General features: G+C 47.8%; 2 protein-coding genes across 7 annotated transcripts in view; one reads left to right on the top strand and one right to left on the bottom strand.

The window, feature by feature from the left end:
* Window positions 1-14,214, top strand: part of SLC25A26 (solute carrier family 25 member 26) — a 91,768-nt gene extending 77,554 nt beyond the window's left edge. For 2 of the 6 annotated variants that reach the window (XM_080606405.1, XM_080606409.1), the window contains exons 8-10: window positions 3,158-3,222; window positions 4,658-4,731; window positions 8,239-14,214. In XM_080606405.1, the coding sequence (XP_080462531.1) occupies window positions 3,158-3,222; window positions 4,658-4,731; window positions 8,239-8,335 (236 nt within the window). In that variant the 3' untranslated portion in view covers window positions 8,336-14,214. Of the gene's footprint in view, window positions 1-3,157; window positions 3,223-4,657; window positions 4,732-8,238 lie in introns of those variants that run through there. The other 4 variants (XM_080606407.1, XM_080606406.1, XM_080606408.1 and 1 more) reach the window with 3 other exon arrangements.
* The window catches only part of LRIG1 (leucine rich repeats and immunoglobulin like domains 1), an 87,578-nt gene continuing 82,826 nt past the window's right edge, over window positions 11,658-16,409 (bottom strand). Inside the window, exons 17-19 of the mRNA XM_080606404.1 lie at window positions 16,113-16,259; window positions 14,663-14,971; window positions 11,658-14,447 (exon numbers count right to left, since the gene is read on the bottom strand). Coding sequence (XP_080462530.1) covers window positions 14,215-14,447; window positions 14,663-14,971; window positions 16,113-16,259 — 689 coding nt within the window. The 3' untranslated portion in view covers window positions 11,658-14,214. The remainder of the gene's footprint in view (window positions 14,448-14,662; window positions 14,972-16,112; window positions 16,260-16,409) is intronic.

Below are 16,409 nucleotides of genomic sequence, written 5' to 3'. Positions count from 1 at the left end.
AGTAGTATGAAGTTTTATTTTCCCAACAGAGGAGTTTGTCACTCTGCTAGAAGTATTAACAAGCCAAGAGCCTTTTCCCATGTGCAAATCCATCTTTATGCCTACTTGCTGAGCCCAAGCCACCGACAGATCCTCCTAGGGCAGGGGATAAAAGGAGCCTTCTCCGCGAGCGAGCAGGTGAGTCAGTCTGCCCGTCTGGGCACGGGCTGCCTCTGGACGTGCCTTCTGTCAGCTCTGCAGAGGCAGAATGGTTAGGAGCATAAGGGTGGATGTGTTTGGACCGTTCCTGTCCCTCTGATACTTTGATACCTGTTTTTTTCCGCTTGTTGAGCGGACTCCAGCCTTGTGTGGCAACTCTTGGAGAATCTGGTGACAGCAGGAATAGACTAAATCAGTAAGAGAGCATGCAAATGTCTTTCGGCCTTTACTGCGTATTGGACAGGCCAGTGCACAGTGCTGCTATTTTGATTGAGTAGGCTCTGGCTGTACTCGTTTGTATTTGTTTTATTAGTTTGATGACTGGAGGCAGTCAGATTGTAGGTTCCATTACCCACCTAGAGCAGAAGGGACGGCACAGTACCCCGCTGGCACTGCGGCCTGTCCTGGGATATCCATGCAGTAGTGTTGAAGATGTCACTCTAAAATTACGTTGGACGTTTAGGGTTAAGGCTGGAGCAAATTCATTTTTCAGACTCATTGCCTGCAATGAAATGTCATTCCCAACAAACGCTAGCTTTAATCTGGTGTTTTTGTCAGGCATATGCAAACTTGCATTTAATTTAGCTGCTATCCTGCTGCTTGTTGTGCTTATGAAGCGTTTTATTGTTGCTGTTGTCTTTCTAAATTGATTGGTAAATCTGTACCAAATACTTCCCAGTGATGGAAAAAGAAACATAGAAATGTTAATAACAAAAGAGTCTGAGAGATCCAGATGTTAGCTGGGGAAAAATGAAAACCAACACCAGGCTTGATTAAGGCGTTGGGCTACGAGTGTTGGGGAACGTCGTATCCGCAGGAATTGTTGGTTCTAATCACTCTGTCAATGAAGATCAAAGCTTCTGCCAATGAGAGACCTTTAGGAATGAGTGCCTAAAAAAATTAATGGGGTCTGATAAGGGAAATAAGCTGTCACCTCCACAGCTGAGCGATGCTTTGAGATCTCTGCCCAATACAGGCCCAACAGCCGCGTGGTTCACTGCGGGCGAAGGAAGGACGTCTGCATCCAAACTTGTAAATCCACTCTTTTCCATGGAGGTTATTTTTACTACTCTAAAAATACTTTGCTGACATGAGTACCAAGTTCCTAACCCGATCGTTCTCTCAAAGCCTTTGGGTCATTTAGTCAAAAACTGGCTCACAATGAAAAGATTCGTGACCTTAAGGAAGGTCCAAGAACGGGCTGGAGTTTACTGTAACTTGCTCATAGTTTCTGCTTTGGTTTCTTAAATACAACCCATTTTTCCGCCTTTTCATGAGGTATCACTGCTAGAAAGCTTCCGGCAGGGTGAAGCTGATGGGCTGACCTTATGGGAGCCGAAGCTGCTGCTCCAAGCTGGGTTTGGGTGGTTCAGGAACTTCCCTGCTCCTCTTGTTTGAGATCCAAGGGACTGCACATCTGCCTCACTGTGTGCCCTGAGCTGTCATGGGACATTCCTCAATTAACTGTCAGAAGTCATCCCGGGGTGCCAGCTGGCCTCTCCCCGTCTGACATAAAGCAGGGTTTTCCTGTGTTACAGCCAAGGTGACAGAGAGAGACGCAGGCAGAATCACCAGCCGGTGGGGAAGAGAGATTTTTTTTTTCATTGCTTGACAGATGTTAGAAGAAATGCTTTTCCCCTTCCCATCCCAAGAAAAGAAGGATCAATTTTTCTACATTCCGTGGAACTTGGATCAAAACAACAGATTATTTTTAGCTTATTCCCTGGGTACACTGTAGGCTTCAGCCCTTGGAATCACTTTGTTCCCTGCTGCAGCAGATACAGGGTTTATCCAAGCTCCGAAGAAAAAAAATAGGAGGGAACAAGCGAGACAAATTTCAGAACGAGTCTCTCTTTCTTTTCTTCCCTCCTTTCGTCCCTTTTCTCTCTTTGCTTACCACTGTGCTGTTCCAGCATTTGAAGTTTCCTTCTCTTTGGCTCTGCCACAACATGAGTTACTTGCTTAGGATATTGTGAAGAGAGGAGGGAGAGCTCAGAGTTAATTTTAGGATGGTGAAATAAGGCAAAGGGAATAAGAGCCTGGGAGAAAAACCAGCAAAGCTGGTCCCTAGGTAGCATGAGAGGCCAGGCTGTACCCACAGGGTTAAAATACGGAGAAATAGACACACACATTTGTGGGTGAGACATGCACATGGATAAGCTTAAGATTTCTGGCTTTTGGGAAGAAAGCCACAGCTGAGCTGGCTGCTCTGGGTGAAAGTAATGAGCTCCAAGGGTGACGTTTGGTAGTGATTAGAGAGAATAAAAACGCCTGTGAGGAGAAGATGGCACTTGTAGCACCAGCCTCCTGACAGCTCCTGAGATCTGTGGGCAGACTCACGTTGTTGTTTTCCAAAATGGAGCTGGTCTTCAGTTGGAGATGAGCTCCGTCCAGAGCTCTGCCTCGTCTCGTTTTCCTTGAGACGGAATCCCAGGTCTAACAGCTGCCGGTCAGACCCGGTCTGTCTGCTGCCTGCGGCCAGCGATGCCCTGCACCATGTGTGCTTCAGGTGCAGAGCATCTTCCTCGCTTGCTCTTTCTGAAATTTGAACGGTCAGGCTTTAATTCTCAAGGCAGAGCACAGCAGGATGGGCTTACTTTCCCTTCTCTGTTAGGGGGTTCTTCCTTTCAGCCTTGTCTGTAGTTGGCGAAAGTGGAGCCTGTTATGGTTAAGGCCTTCCCATGTTTATGTACAGAGTCCAAAACAAGAGGACGCTCATCTCGGTGGGGTTGTTTGAAAGTACAATTAATTGAAACTGTTTTCCTTAGGTCAACGCACAGGAAAAAAACACCCTGTGTACAGACCTTCAACAAACGTACCTGGACTCTGCCGCGAGGAAATGTGCCATAGGCGTTAATAACGCAGCAGTGTTGACCACAGCCATGGGAATTATAGGTAGGGTGTCGTCCGTATTCAGCCAACAATGTCTCACTTGTGTTTGATGTTTTGGTTTGCTCAGGTGGATTCGCAGCTGCCGTCACCACGCCTCTTGATGTAGCGAAGACAAGAATTATGTTGGCAAAGGTAAGAGTGGAGAAGACCAGCAGACGTGCCAGGGGAATGGTCATAGCAGAAAGAAACCAGCACCTATTAATAATGACTTCAGCTCTTGTCCTTCAAGACAGGATCAGATGCGAGCAGGTACCACACACAGAATTAATGAAACTGTGTTCCTTTCCTTGAATTGCTCTTCTGCTCCCTTCCCAAAGGAGCTCTCTGAGAAGGGCCTGCACTTGTGCTGGACTTGAGGCTTCCAGGGTCTTACGCAATGACACCCAAAGTTAAACATCCCACCAGGAATTTGTTCCTGTGTTGTTTTGATAATGGTTTTGTGTGTGTGTGTGTGGTTTTTGAGGACAGCTCGGCACTAGATTTTCTGTCCGAAAACTTCAAACCACAGAGATCGTGGTGGCTTAGTTCTGCCAACCAAGGCAGAAGGAAAGTTGCTTGTAAGATTAATATGTTTAGTAAGCAGTTAAATTGCTAGTAAATCTACTATCCCCATCATTCTTACTGACCCAGAGCAGAGCCAAGCAGCCACGCAGCTAAAAGCCCTCAGTAGGTAGATGTTCCTGAAGTCCTTCCCTGCCCTGAAAAGAGAGGTGGTTTTGGCAGGGGTCAGGCATCCAGGGGTTTCTGAGGATGGTTTTTACCCTATGGCTCACATCTTTCAGTAAAGGGATGTTTATTCTCGATGACACGTACCTCCTCAGCTGAGTCACACACAGCTGCGCGCACCGCGGTGTGTTGTGACTCTTGTGTTGCTGTACCTGGTGCAGCTTCTTTGCCTCTGGGCAGCATTGGTGATAAAATTCTAAGAACTGGGTTTCGTTTATGTCTGCTGCTGTCCTCAGCAACCAGGTCAGCACTGGCAGGGGAATGATGGTGCCTTGAGATGTTCCGAGACCATTCCAGCAGCATCTATTATTAGTCATCGCACGCTAACTAGATCACACATGTAATGTAATTGCCCTGGTGTTTGTCCTGGTTTTCACACAAGGTAATTTCCCCATGCAAAACACCACTCATGTTTTTTAACCATTACTTCTAATTTATATTTTTTAAGTTAATGCCAGGCTGCTAATATTTGAGTTCGAAGTCAGTCGAGTAGCAAAGTCACTTGTTGGTGCTTTTAGAGTGCGTTTCTATTAACATCTTAGTCCAGAGCCAGCTGCTGGACATAAAGCAGAGTGTAGTGCAGAGGAAACTGGAGCCCCAGTTCTGTAATTAACCTGCTCTGTGACCTTGGAGTGATTATTTTGTTCTTCTGTGCCTCCTTTTCCCTTTCTGCCCTTTGCCTCATTGCTGGAGACAGTGAGCTTTTGCCTGTGCCAGGAGACAAGGACCGTTAGGACCCCTGTAACTGCTGTACGGTGGCACTAAGCAGGGACACAAAGCTCGGTAAATAACCAAACCTCTCTGGCAACAATTTTCAGACTCTGTTTTTTTTTTGGTGCAGGCTGGTTCCGCCACGGCTCGCGGGAATGTTCTGGCCGCCCTCGGAGGCATCTGGAGGACACAAGGACTGTCGGGGTAAGGCCGTGCTGATGAAGCACATCTCAGGGCTCGTATCGCTGCCTGTGGGGAGGGGAGGGAGAGGACGGGGCGGTCTGCTTGTATTTAAATGATGTCACACAGGAAAGATTTTTAATTGCTGTACGCAGGGCCAGGGAGCACCTCTCAGGTAGGCACAAGCTGTCCTGGGGCAGACTGAAGGTCTCTCCGGTCTGGTATCCTCTCTTAAGCACTGGCTGGGAGCAGTGTCCATGGAGGAGCACAGAAATGGCGTTATTTTTTATATTCCCCTGGTACAATCTCTAAGGTTAGCTCCAGACTTCTGAGGCAAAGGCGGCTTTGTGTTTAATTACCTGTGATGGACTTACCTCCATGAACACGTGTGTTTGTGTACAGCAGTGTGGGGCTGTGCACCGGGAGCACCCCCGGCCTGGCCTCACCGGGCAGTAGCTCAGCACCAGAAGTGCCTCCAGTGCAGGGACAGGGGGTGCAGGAAGGCTGGAGACAGCTCGTTCAGCTTGAGCTCAAAGAATCAATCCGAGCAGCTCCAGAGCAGCTCTCCAGCTGCTTTCCTGCTGTCTCTGGCGTGTAGAAATGTTGTTCTGGGTTTCTTCTGACCGGTACGGGAAGTCGGGGGTGATGCTGATCCAGTCTCTTACCTGCCTCACTTTACTTACTTCTGAGAATGAGAACTGCTCTCCTGACCTTGGAGCAGTGTCGTGAAAAAAAAAAATCCTTTGCAAGTGTTTGTAGAACATTTTGAGAGCTTTTGAAGAAGGTGTCACTGGCTTATAAATTATTATTAGGTTTTACAGGCACCTGCTTCGTTTCTGGTACCCTGCCCTCTTTGAGTGCAAGTCAGGGTGCCTGTTGGCCTCTCATAGCGAGCACACACAACGTGACATCTTAACCAGCGCCGGCTCCTCCAGTCCGTGGGGTACGGCCTGTGCTTCCTTTGGTGGGGCCCGTGTCCCACCTGCCCTGCGGCTGGAAGAGAAATGAAGGGTTTTTGGAACCTTTCCTCGAGGCTTTTCACTGTAATTTTTATAGGCTTTTAATCCTCTTGATGTGGCCGATGCTTTCGGGGTGCTGCCGTGACATTTGTAAACTGCTGCTGGAAGCAGCCTGTACGGTCTGGCGTGGTGGGAGATGGCTTTCTCTTACCATCTGATCTCTGCTCCCACGACTCATAAAAGTTCGGTCCTCTTTCTCCACATGTGGGAAATAATTCAAAACAAATTGCAGGAAGTTCTGGACACTTAGTGCAGGAAGCCGTCCAGCTGCGTGCCCCCAGCAGCCAGCGCGGAGAGCCGTGCTCTCGGGTTCGCTCCTCGAGGTGCCCCATCTGCGGACGACTTTCAGGTCCTCCGCTGCTCGGCGGGCTCCGGGGCTTGGTTTCAGAGGGCCTGGGAGAGGCGAGGCCGCTTGTGCTACTGATGGAAGTCGAGCACTGAAGGGCATAAACAGGCAGGGGGTTGGCTGGGGAAGCAAAGAGCAGAAAATAAGAATGTATGTTTGGGTTCGTTTCAGGGTGTTTCAGCAGTGCCCTTTTCTAAACAGCCCCAAATTAAACTCTGCCTAAAGATAGTACCCGGGGACTGGGACCAAAGGGAACGCAACTCAATTGAAATCAAAACAATAAGTGATCTGGAGAAGAAGGAAAATGTAAAGTAGGCCAAGCTGCGTCAGCTACAAGGAAAAGGAAGAAAGTCTTGGGAAAAATAAACGCTGAGACTGCCATGCCTGCTGCCAATTATAAATCTATTAATCAAAAACAATAAAAATGTCAGGCTTTTTTGGCTAGTTGCAACACGAATTGATTTACGGCTTCTCTAATAAATCTTGTATTTGAAGAGGAGGAATTCTAGGGGCAGAAAGATGCATTGCTTATTGCCACCTTATTAAAACCAGAGCGCAGGCTCGGCTTCCTGTTTTGCACCTAGTAAATCCCTCTGCTTCACGCCGAGAGACCTGATGGCCCTCTCCGTGCCGGGAGAGTCTGCAGGAGGAGACAGAGCAGGGATGAGGTGAACGGGTCCGTGTGCCTCGTCACTCTCACCAGCAGGGTGATCGAGCCCTTCACACCAACGCAGGTTTACATCTTTTCCGACTGCTTTTTGTGCAAGGAGCTGGTGGCGTTTGAAAGCCATGGAGGAAGCTTCCCAGCTCGGTGAGAAAGCCAAGTGACGTTTGACCGGTGGGAAAGGATTGTGGAGCTGTGCCCCACAGAGGAGTTTCCGATGGGGCCAGCAGGAAAAAAAAAAAAAAAAAAAAAAAAAAAAAAAAAAGAATAAAATTCATCAGGTGATGGGGCAGGTGTGGCCCGGAGGGGTCCAGTTTGGGTCGGGCCTGCCGCAGAGCTCGGCTCTCCAGGTTCAGCCCTGACCGTTCAGCGGGGGGCTGCGGGGGGCAGGACTCGTGGGGGCAGGTGAGGAAATGGGAGCAGGGCCGAGCAGGGCCAGGGATCCCGGGGGTGATGGTGAGCAGTGGATGCTGCCAGGGCTGCAGCTCCCGGGTAACTCAGTTATCTGCCCCTGGTTGTGTAATAGCTGGGGCTTGAGTGCGCAGCTCTGGCAGTGAACGACCGCCGCTGCTCCTGTGATGGGGCCGCCTGATTCAGCAGCAGAGGGATGCTGCGTGTTGTGAGCGCAGGGCTGCACCGGAGGATCTACCCCATCAGCGCTCTGTCCATACATGCCTTGTACAAATTACTCTGGTTTAAAGCTGTCATTATGGTAATAGACCCAATTGCTGTCTAGTAAAGCCATAAAATGTTTCCATCTGCCCGGGTGCTCCAGGCTCCTTAGCAAAGCTCATTACAGCGGAAAGCAGAGTTACTGCAGGCAGAGCTCGCCGTGAGTAGCGGCGCAGAGAGAGCTGCTGAGCACCCTGGGTGCTCGGGGCACGCTTCTTCTCCCGGGGCATGGCACGAGGGCACGGCACGAGGTCCTGAGGTAGGCAGGAGCGGTGGAGGCTCGGCGGCAGAGCCCAGGGCAGTGGCGTCCCCGTGCAGCTTAGCCGGAGCTCGCTGCGCGAGGCCTCCCGCAGCGCGGGCGCTCGGTCGGCAGAGGAAGCCAAATACGTTCGAGCCTGATGTTTAATCCTTGCATGCAACGAAGGAAGCCTGTAATCCTCAGGGAGGATACGCTGGCCTGTCCTGGAGTTATTAGACCCACTGCAAGCTTAGATGTGTAGAGTAATGGGCTTTGCATGAGTTTCCTGTTAACTTCCAAGAACTGTTAGGATCAGGCACCTAAAAACCGTCGTGGCTGATCACGCAGCCGTTCCTGCTCCCTGCCTGTTGTGTGTTTTTGGGAATTGGCCGCGGTGCTGTGTCTGTGTCAGGGTAGCTCCTGGCAGAGAGAGCAGGTCCTGGCCTCAGTGCACCTCTGCTGAGGCCGGGTGGGGTGGCGGGGCACGGGGCTCTTCCCGTCCGAGACCATTTCTCTTGGCTTTGTTTTCTGAAGCCTCTGCACAGCCACGCAGCAGCCACTCACTCTGAAGCCGCCTTTCCTTTGCCTTCAGCTTGTTTGCAGGTGTTGTCCCGCGGATGGCAGCCATCAGCCTGGGAGGGTTCATCTTCCTGGGGACCTACGAGAAGACACGCGAGTTGCTGCTCTGACCCAGCTCCTGCCTCTGTCCTGCGAAGAGCCGGAGAAGCTGCTGCCCTGGAGGAGGAGTCCGGCCGTGAGCACAGCCTTCCTCTCCTACCGCCTCCTCGCTGCGCCCGCAGCAGCTGCTGAGCAGCCCGAGCGCCACTTTCACTGTTAGAGAAAAGTAAATCCTCAAATAATCCGATTTCCCAAACATGAAATTTTCCTGCACGGAAAGTGAGTGAAGTCACTGGGAGAGTCGTGCCAAAAAAGTGATGTTTGGGGGGTAAACAGCTAATTACGGAGCCTGAGAAAGGCGTTAGGAGAACTCCTGCAGGGGAAGTGTTCTGCAAACCTCCGGATCGCGGGGAGGCTGAAATAAAGCAAGTTTTCATAATTCAGTGGCACCTGCCTCGTAACGTGGGGAGGGTTTTACTGCTGGGGGAAGGGGCCGATAGAGTTACAGCCTGCTGCCCTCCAACAGCACTGAAAGTATTCCAGGTTGGGAGGGCTCTTTGTAAAAGACAATAATCCATTTGTTTCTGATTTGAGCCATATTTGTGAAAGTTTATATTCCTGTTTATACCTACAGGTGCACAGCACGCATTCCTGCCTGGTAACCAGTGCAGCCTTATTAATTAGACTCATATTTCTCCAGTAAAAGCCCGGAGTTGGATTATTTTACAGCTGTGCCTCTGCAAAGACATGCAGTTAGGCCTTTTTTAGGTCTTCCTCAGCAGCTGAAGGAGCCGGAGTTTGGAAATGGTAAAGCCCAGGAGGGAGGCTGGGAAGGCAGGGCAGGGAGAGTGCCCAAGTTCTCCTGCTGAAATACGGATGGACCCGAAGGGCTCTCGGGACAAGCAGAGCGAACCTCTGCTGCTGCTCTGTTGGGAAGGAGGAGCTGTGGGGGCCAGCCTGGTGCTGGGACATGCTTGGTGAAAAGGCGGTGAAATTACCGAGTTAAAATTATCACCAGAACGTGGGGAAAAAATAATCAGCCACGGTTATTTCAGCAGCCTGGCTGCGTGATGCTTTGAAACGTTCACCCAGAGGGTGTTTGTGCAGGGCCGCCGGGGCAGGCAGCGCCGAGGTGCGGGTTTCAGCCGCTTCGGGAGGCTTTCGGCAGGCACCGGGGGCTCCTGGGGCTGTGTCGGGGCCGTGTCAGGTGGTTGTGGTTCGTGCATTGGGCCGGGCAAGGCCGTGGTGGCCGGCGGCTGGGGCTCCTCGCTGGCGGACTCGGGCGGTGGGAGAGGAGCCGGGAGCCATCGCGGCACCGAGGCGATCGGCACGGGATGCGGCGTGCTCGTGCTCTGCTTCCCCGTGCGGCTCTTGCCAGCTGGTCTGCCAAGTTTGTGAGTTAACTGGAGTCTGAGCTGTGATCAGGTGCTTCCCCGGGGTGCCGTAACGTCACAGCAGGGTGTTCTCCTCACTGGGAGGTCGCACAGGTGTAGGGAGGCTGGGGCGACTGGGAACGTGGGCCAGGCCAGTGCAAACTTGGGGGCAGGGGGCATATGCAAAGCCTCAGCCCAGAGAAATGGGCAGTGCTGCCCCGAGACACAGCCGTGGGCCTGGCCAGCTGACGAGGGATGTTTTATTGCCCTGTCATCCCATGACATGGCAGTCAGGCTTTTTGGAGTCCAGAACTTAGAAAATAATTGGCAAATGAGTAAAATGTGTGGAACGAAGACCGTAATTCTTAAAAATAATCTCCAATTAAAATGGGGGATTTCAACCCAGGCCCACCTTGGCTGGGTATGTCTCCCAGTTGCCCTGGCACAGTACAGCACGTCCACGGTTGTGTCTTCTATGAAGCTTTATATATAGCAGGCCCGATTTTAGGGGCATGGGGCGGTGGGAGAGAGCTTTATTAGCTAGTCTTAAAAGCAAACTCATATTTTCTGTTAAAGCTCTTTAAACAGATGAGAGGGCTAGAACTGCAGTTGGGCTATTTAATTACTTGAGCTGAAAGTAATCATGCCTCACAGTCCTTGCGTCCAAATACTGGGTTGTTGTTGTTGTTACTTAATATTTACATAACCAGTTTTGTCATCACCACTTTATAAAAAAAAGCCAAATTTTTAGCAAACAACAGTGCATGGGGTGGGGGGAGACTGTTGCAATCCTGTTGTATGAAGGTTTTTTTGCCCGTACTTATTTAATAATTGCTGTGCAAAAGTGTATGTTCCTGCTTTAGTTTGCCATGGTTGAACACTCAGCAGGTAAGGCAAGGCTAAAATACCAGCTGGACGCACGGCTCTTGCCACACAAAGTGGTGCTGGCACCTGAGTGAGACCCCACGCCTTCCAGCTGTGCTGCCAAAACCAGGTGAAATAATGGGGCTGGCCTCGCTGACGTGTTTGGTGTTTTCAGCAGCCCCCAAGGTTTTCCTCGTCCCTTGCGCTGACGGACTGGCTCTGCACCCCGGCACGCCGCGGGAGGGACCTGGCCCTGGCATGGCACCAGGCAAGTGGTGGCAAGGGGCTGGTGTGCACACAGCTGGCTGAGCCTGCTGAAAAATGACACTTTTGGTGATGGGACTGTGGGGGGAACTTGAAAAATGCTCCTCAGTGTTTGTTTTCTTTTCCCATACTGCCGGTTTGCCTTGAGTTTTAGCTACATTTTGGCAGTTTTTTCAAGTTTACTGAAAATTGAAAAATTCGTTTTATGTTGTTATTGGGATAATGTGGATAAGAAAACTTGAATCTCAAGGCACCAGCTTCTTAAAGGCTCTTTCTTTTCCATTTTGAAGTACTTTAATGTGTTAAAGGATTTATCAGAGTAGTCTCAGAAAAAGCTGTGTTATATTCAAGGTTAGAATTTGGAGAGGGAAATATATATTTTTAATAACATACAGAAATTGTATTGCAATTTTAGCTAATGCAAGAATTCATGCTTATCTCCAAAGCTGCCTCTGGAATTTCTGGAGAGGGTGGGGTTTGGATTTGAGCAAGCCCGAGGTGTTCAAAATGCAGCTGACTCTGGTGCTGTCCTGGCCCTGTTTTTTTACCCACTAACCCACCCCCCATCTGTTCTGCTCTCAGTGCCAGGATAAGGGTACTTGCCAGACACTTACACAGTTGATATATTAGAAGTGTATTTCGTATGAGTTCTTTATTGTATCTTTCAGTGCAGCCCCCAAATTCCACCCTGTCCACAAATCAGACTGCCAGAGTCTCACGCTGATCCACAGTATCTGATGTTAAATTTGTGGATCTAATTTCACAAGCGGATATTCTGGCAGTTACTCTGCATTTTCATCAGAGAAAGACAGAAAAGAGTGTATGTAGCAATGGATTAGAATTTTATTTAATTTTCAACTGAAACTCCCAAAAGCTCACTCAACAAAAAAGCTGTAATATTATAAATGAACCTTTATTAAAGACACTTCAATGCCATTTGTTAGACACTTCAATATCTTACATGTTTTTCAATGTACAACATTGTACCAAATTTTCTAATAAATAAATAACTTTGTACACAAAAGTAATACTTCCTCTTTCACATTGCCTCTTAGAAGCAGCAAATTCACATATTTAGTGGAAGTCATAACGTTAGGCAGTTAACTTTATTCAGAAACATCATTTTCAAACGTTAACGTGGCAAATATGCTTTGTCTCTGCAGTGGTGATGACATTTCGGCAGCCCAAGGAGTCAGTTGGGTCAGTCCTTCCCCCTGTTCCCGGTCCCACTGTTTTCACCTCATCAGTTGGTTCTTTTATCCCTTGACTAAAGGAAAAAATGGGCTTGGTTTATAATTGTCTAACATCCTCTTCCTTTGCTTGGAATAGGCTTGGCATTCAACGTCGTTAGCCACCTGTCTCAAAGTGCAAATGTGTCACTGGTCAGGACTGATACAGACAGGTACGTGGCTCAATTACGCCTTGCTTCGTTAAGGGGAGGGGGTTCGGGTGGCTAGCTTGCAGCCAGGCTCCCCTCAGCTGCTAGGCAAAAGGCAGAGGTCCTTCCCTTAAGGGAGGTGGTGGCTTCTCGAGCTAAGGTTGGACATGAACAGCTTAAAAGGAATGGGCACTGTGCTGGTGCAGGGCAGCGTGCAGCTTCTTTGTGTGGTAGGGCTCGGGCAGATCCAGAAGTAACGAATCTGAACCCCAAATGCAGCATTTCTGCCCCTATTTCTAACACTTGTTTTGAGCCACAGCCCTAACAAAGGTGGATTTCCACTAGACTCTGCTTCAGTGGGACTGGCATTTGTGTTGCTCCTAAGGAAAAAAGTAACAACTCCCCAATAAACCTTTCCCCAAAGTAGTCATCACCAGAGTTAGCAACCTTGTATGAGCAGAACTCAAATTACAAATAGCTGGAAGGGAGTCCTCCATCCACAGGTACCAACAGAAAGCAGCCTTTCTAGGAATAAAAAGCTTTGTAGGGAAGTTAGAAGTGACAAAGAGCTGTTTCACCAACGTAGGTATTTTTTTCCCCCATTCATGGATGAACTTAAAAGACCACAAAAATATTTGGGACATTTCCATTTAAAAGAGTACTTTCAACCCTAAATACAGAGTTTCCCTTCTAAGTGAGCGTATTTCTGAATCGCCTAGCATTGCTGCACAGAGCACCGCAATTCGTTTGAGGCGGGTATGTTCACATAAAGAGTCTGGCTGCAGATCAGGGTAATGGTGTCAAACAAGAAAGCCTAATATTGTATAGTAGGAAAAAAAAGTATCGCATGAATTAATGGTACAGCTGTCAGCCTAGGCCTGTGATTTCAGTTTTGTTGTCAGAACAGCTGCACGGGTTCAAACTCCCTCCAGAATAGATGTGTTTTTCTTGGGTAGAAAATGCATTGTACTGGCCAAGGTTCTTCCTTCTGCTTCACAGGGCCAGGCCATCCCACTCGGCGCACCTTTTACAGGTGAAGCTGCGTCCATTCGGGGGGAGATGTCTGCACTGAGCTCTGTAGGTGCTCAGGGCTGTAGCACATAGGGGCAGATAATGCCTTCTGCTAGGAAGCTTTTGAAGGGTGCAATGTCTGGGACCACCCCACAGTTTACTGCATGAATTATTTATTTTGGTAATGACTGTTCACCAGTCATGATAGCCGGGTTGTTCTGGGGCTCTGCCCTGTTGCTGCATTATTTAGTGCTGCTTGTGTGGTCCACTCTAATGTATCACAGTCACAGTTCAAATACTAATTTTTAGGCAATTTTGAAAAATAAGGGAATTTAAGTTCTTCCACAAACAGGAAAAAATCAGGTTGCTATGTAATTTCTCACTGCTTGTTTTTTTTTCATATAAACTTCATTTGAAACAGTTGCAGATCTCTGTTTAAATGTGTTAAGTGCAATAAATTTCAAAGGGGAAGGAAATTTGTGCTAAGTAACCCAATTGATACTTGATTTCAAGGAACTTCCATTGAAAAGAGGACAATCCCTTTGGAACAGTCTGGCTTTTTGAAGTTCTGCTTATGCATTTAAGGCACCAGAATTATTTCTCTCACAAAGTTTAACAGCAACCTGATACTGAAAACAATATTGCCAAAATTGTAAAGTTTCACTCAGTTTTCCATGCACTAAAGATTAAAATAGCCTCTGTAAAAGATATATATATATATTTATATATATATATTTATATATGAAAACTCTTATGTACAATTGTATCAAATACTTTTCTCTTTACACAATAATCCCTTGCATTTATGTGCTTCATATGCAAGTCAACTTTTGAACGCTTCATACTTCTCAGGGAAGTTTTAAACTATATACAAACAGATGACGCTCGAACAGGAGTTTGTTCCCCATACAAGCTTGTTTCTCATACCTCAGCTGTGTTGCCTTTGACAGGTCATCAGTTCAGGATTTGAGGTAGAAGTAAGTAGCCTATATACTCTGTGCAAAAAATAATAATAATAATAATAGCGTGTTTGTTAATTTGCACATGGCAGTCTGTCCTCTCAGTCTATCGATCTGTTTGGTGGCTTAAACTCAGGAATGGAGTCGCACGCCGTGGGTGCGTAGCCGTTGGACAGGAGAGCCTGTTTCACTTCTGCTTCGCTCTGCAAATCCAGTAGTGTTGGGGAAGCTTCAGGAAGCACATTCAGTTGCTTTAGTGACCCTCCTGCCGGCGAAGCTCTCACCAAATTAAGGTTGTTAAGCTCTGAAGGCTTTGCTACTGATTGTGAAGAGCCTGCAGAAGGGAAAGAACCAATGTGGTTAGTTGGTGGTCAGAGCCAGCTGGCTCAGCCTGACAGTGCGCCTCATAAAACCAACCCTGCCACTGTCATTCATGCTCTTGAGCCAAGTTAAAAAAGCTGATAAAAGCTAAAAACAGGGCTCTGATATAACCCCAGCAGTGCTGTGTAACAGCTGGGGAGAAAAAGACATCCAGGGGGAACGACGTACCGTGTTTGTCTGCTAGCAGCGGGCTGGTTGTGCTCCCGGGCCTTATCCTGTCGTGGTTGCTGGGGTAGAGGGTCCCGTCCGTTTCCGTCCTCCTGCCGCTGGCAATCCCGTTGCACTGCTGCGGGTGGAGAAGGCCGGTGCCTGCAGCCCTCTTCCTGCTCCGTTCCTTGTTGCTCAGTGCGTTGTGGTAGGTATTATCCATAGTCTTAAGGCCTTCGGAGTAGTACTCCGGCTCCCTGGGGTAAATGTGGACGTTCATGCTGTCCGTGCTGCCGCTGCAGTCCGCGCACACGACTGGCAGGCCGTAGCCTGTGCGGGAGGAAGGGAGAACAGCAACACACGGGGATTAACCAGCTGGAATTTGTCAGCACCGGAGCACACAAATTGCGGAAGGAAAAAGCAACTCTGTTTAGCTCATCTGTCCCTCAGCAGTGTGGGAATCTCTCAATAAATAATATGGACATATTTCGGTTTTTATACAGGGCTAGTAAATACTTGTGGTTTTCAGAACTCAGTAGCTGTCCTATCGCAAAAGGTAGTTCCAATTAATGTGTTTATTTGGCAGTTTTTGTTTGTTTGGTTTAACTGCAAAGAGGTGATGACTTTTTTAAAATAATTGTGTGTTTATTTCTTTTCTAAACTTTCTAGTCAAGGCAGAATTAGAAAGTGAAACTTTTCTATAACTGTTTTATAATACCAAGTTACCTTTCTTATTTTTGTGCTGCTGCTTTACAGGGATCACTGTCAAATCATATTGTTATCTCAAGAAGCTTTATTACTGTTAGTGGGAATAACAGATGAGCAGAATTCAAAGCAGCAAGATGAAAGGAGCTTCTAAGGTTTGAAAGTTAACTTCCTTAGTGCGCTTGACAGCTTTCCATTATTCAACTTTACAGTTTCTCCTGGAGAGGAAATTTGTTTCACTGCCTGTTTTTCTGTGGATACTGCAGTATAACACAAGAACACAAAACTCATCCTAAAAATAGAAAAGTGTGAGTGTATCACCCAAGAAACTGCCAAAGAGAAGATTATCAGGTGGAGTGCCCAAACTGACATTTAAATTTTGATAATTAAAAAAAAAAAAGCTGAGCTTTGAAGTTGACAGCCCCTTTAAAGGTCATGAAAAATTTTAACACCTTCAGTTTGAAAGTGCTTTCACGTTTCAGGAATAGCTCAAATCAAAATACCGATCAGCCAGCTGCAAGCCATGGCTATCATGAGCTTTAGTCTGCCTCTTTCTGATAGTTCCTCGAATTCAAACTATCCAAGTTTGATAGAGGATCAAAGCAAGCAGGAGAAAGTAAATTTAGTGTACTCGCACCTGAGAATCATTCTGGGCTTTTTTTTTTCTTGTGAAGGTAACAATTTCTCGTCTTAATGCTGTCTGACTTGGAGGGCTTTCTGATCTGTACAAACATGAAATACCTTTCCAGATTAATGGGTTTTGTACCTGTCTTATCTGGAACAAGCATTCCATCAGCCATGTCTTCAGTTTTCCAAGTGTCTTTATTATAGCCGATACATAGCTTTGGCTGTCTGCAACCTACAGTGGGAGCTTCAACATCTGGACACCTTCCAGCATCAGTCTGACACATACCTGCAACAAACGAACCATCTGGCTTAGGATTACAACCATCTGCCTTCGGCCGAATGGCTTGTTAGCCTTATTTCTAACGTAAAAACTCCGAAAGGGAGAAAAATAGCAATGGAGATAATAGATAATTTTAAGTTAACGTTTAACAGAATA

The sequence above is a fragment of the Anser brachyrhynchus genome, assembly GCF_964034855.1.
Source record: "Anser brachyrhynchus genome assembly, chromosome: 10".
NCBI classification, from domain to species: Eukaryota; Metazoa; Chordata; class Aves; order Anseriformes; family Anatidae; genus Anser; species Anser brachyrhynchus.
Note: the sequence above shows the minus strand (reverse complement) of the source record. Positions and strands in the feature narration are given on the sequence as shown.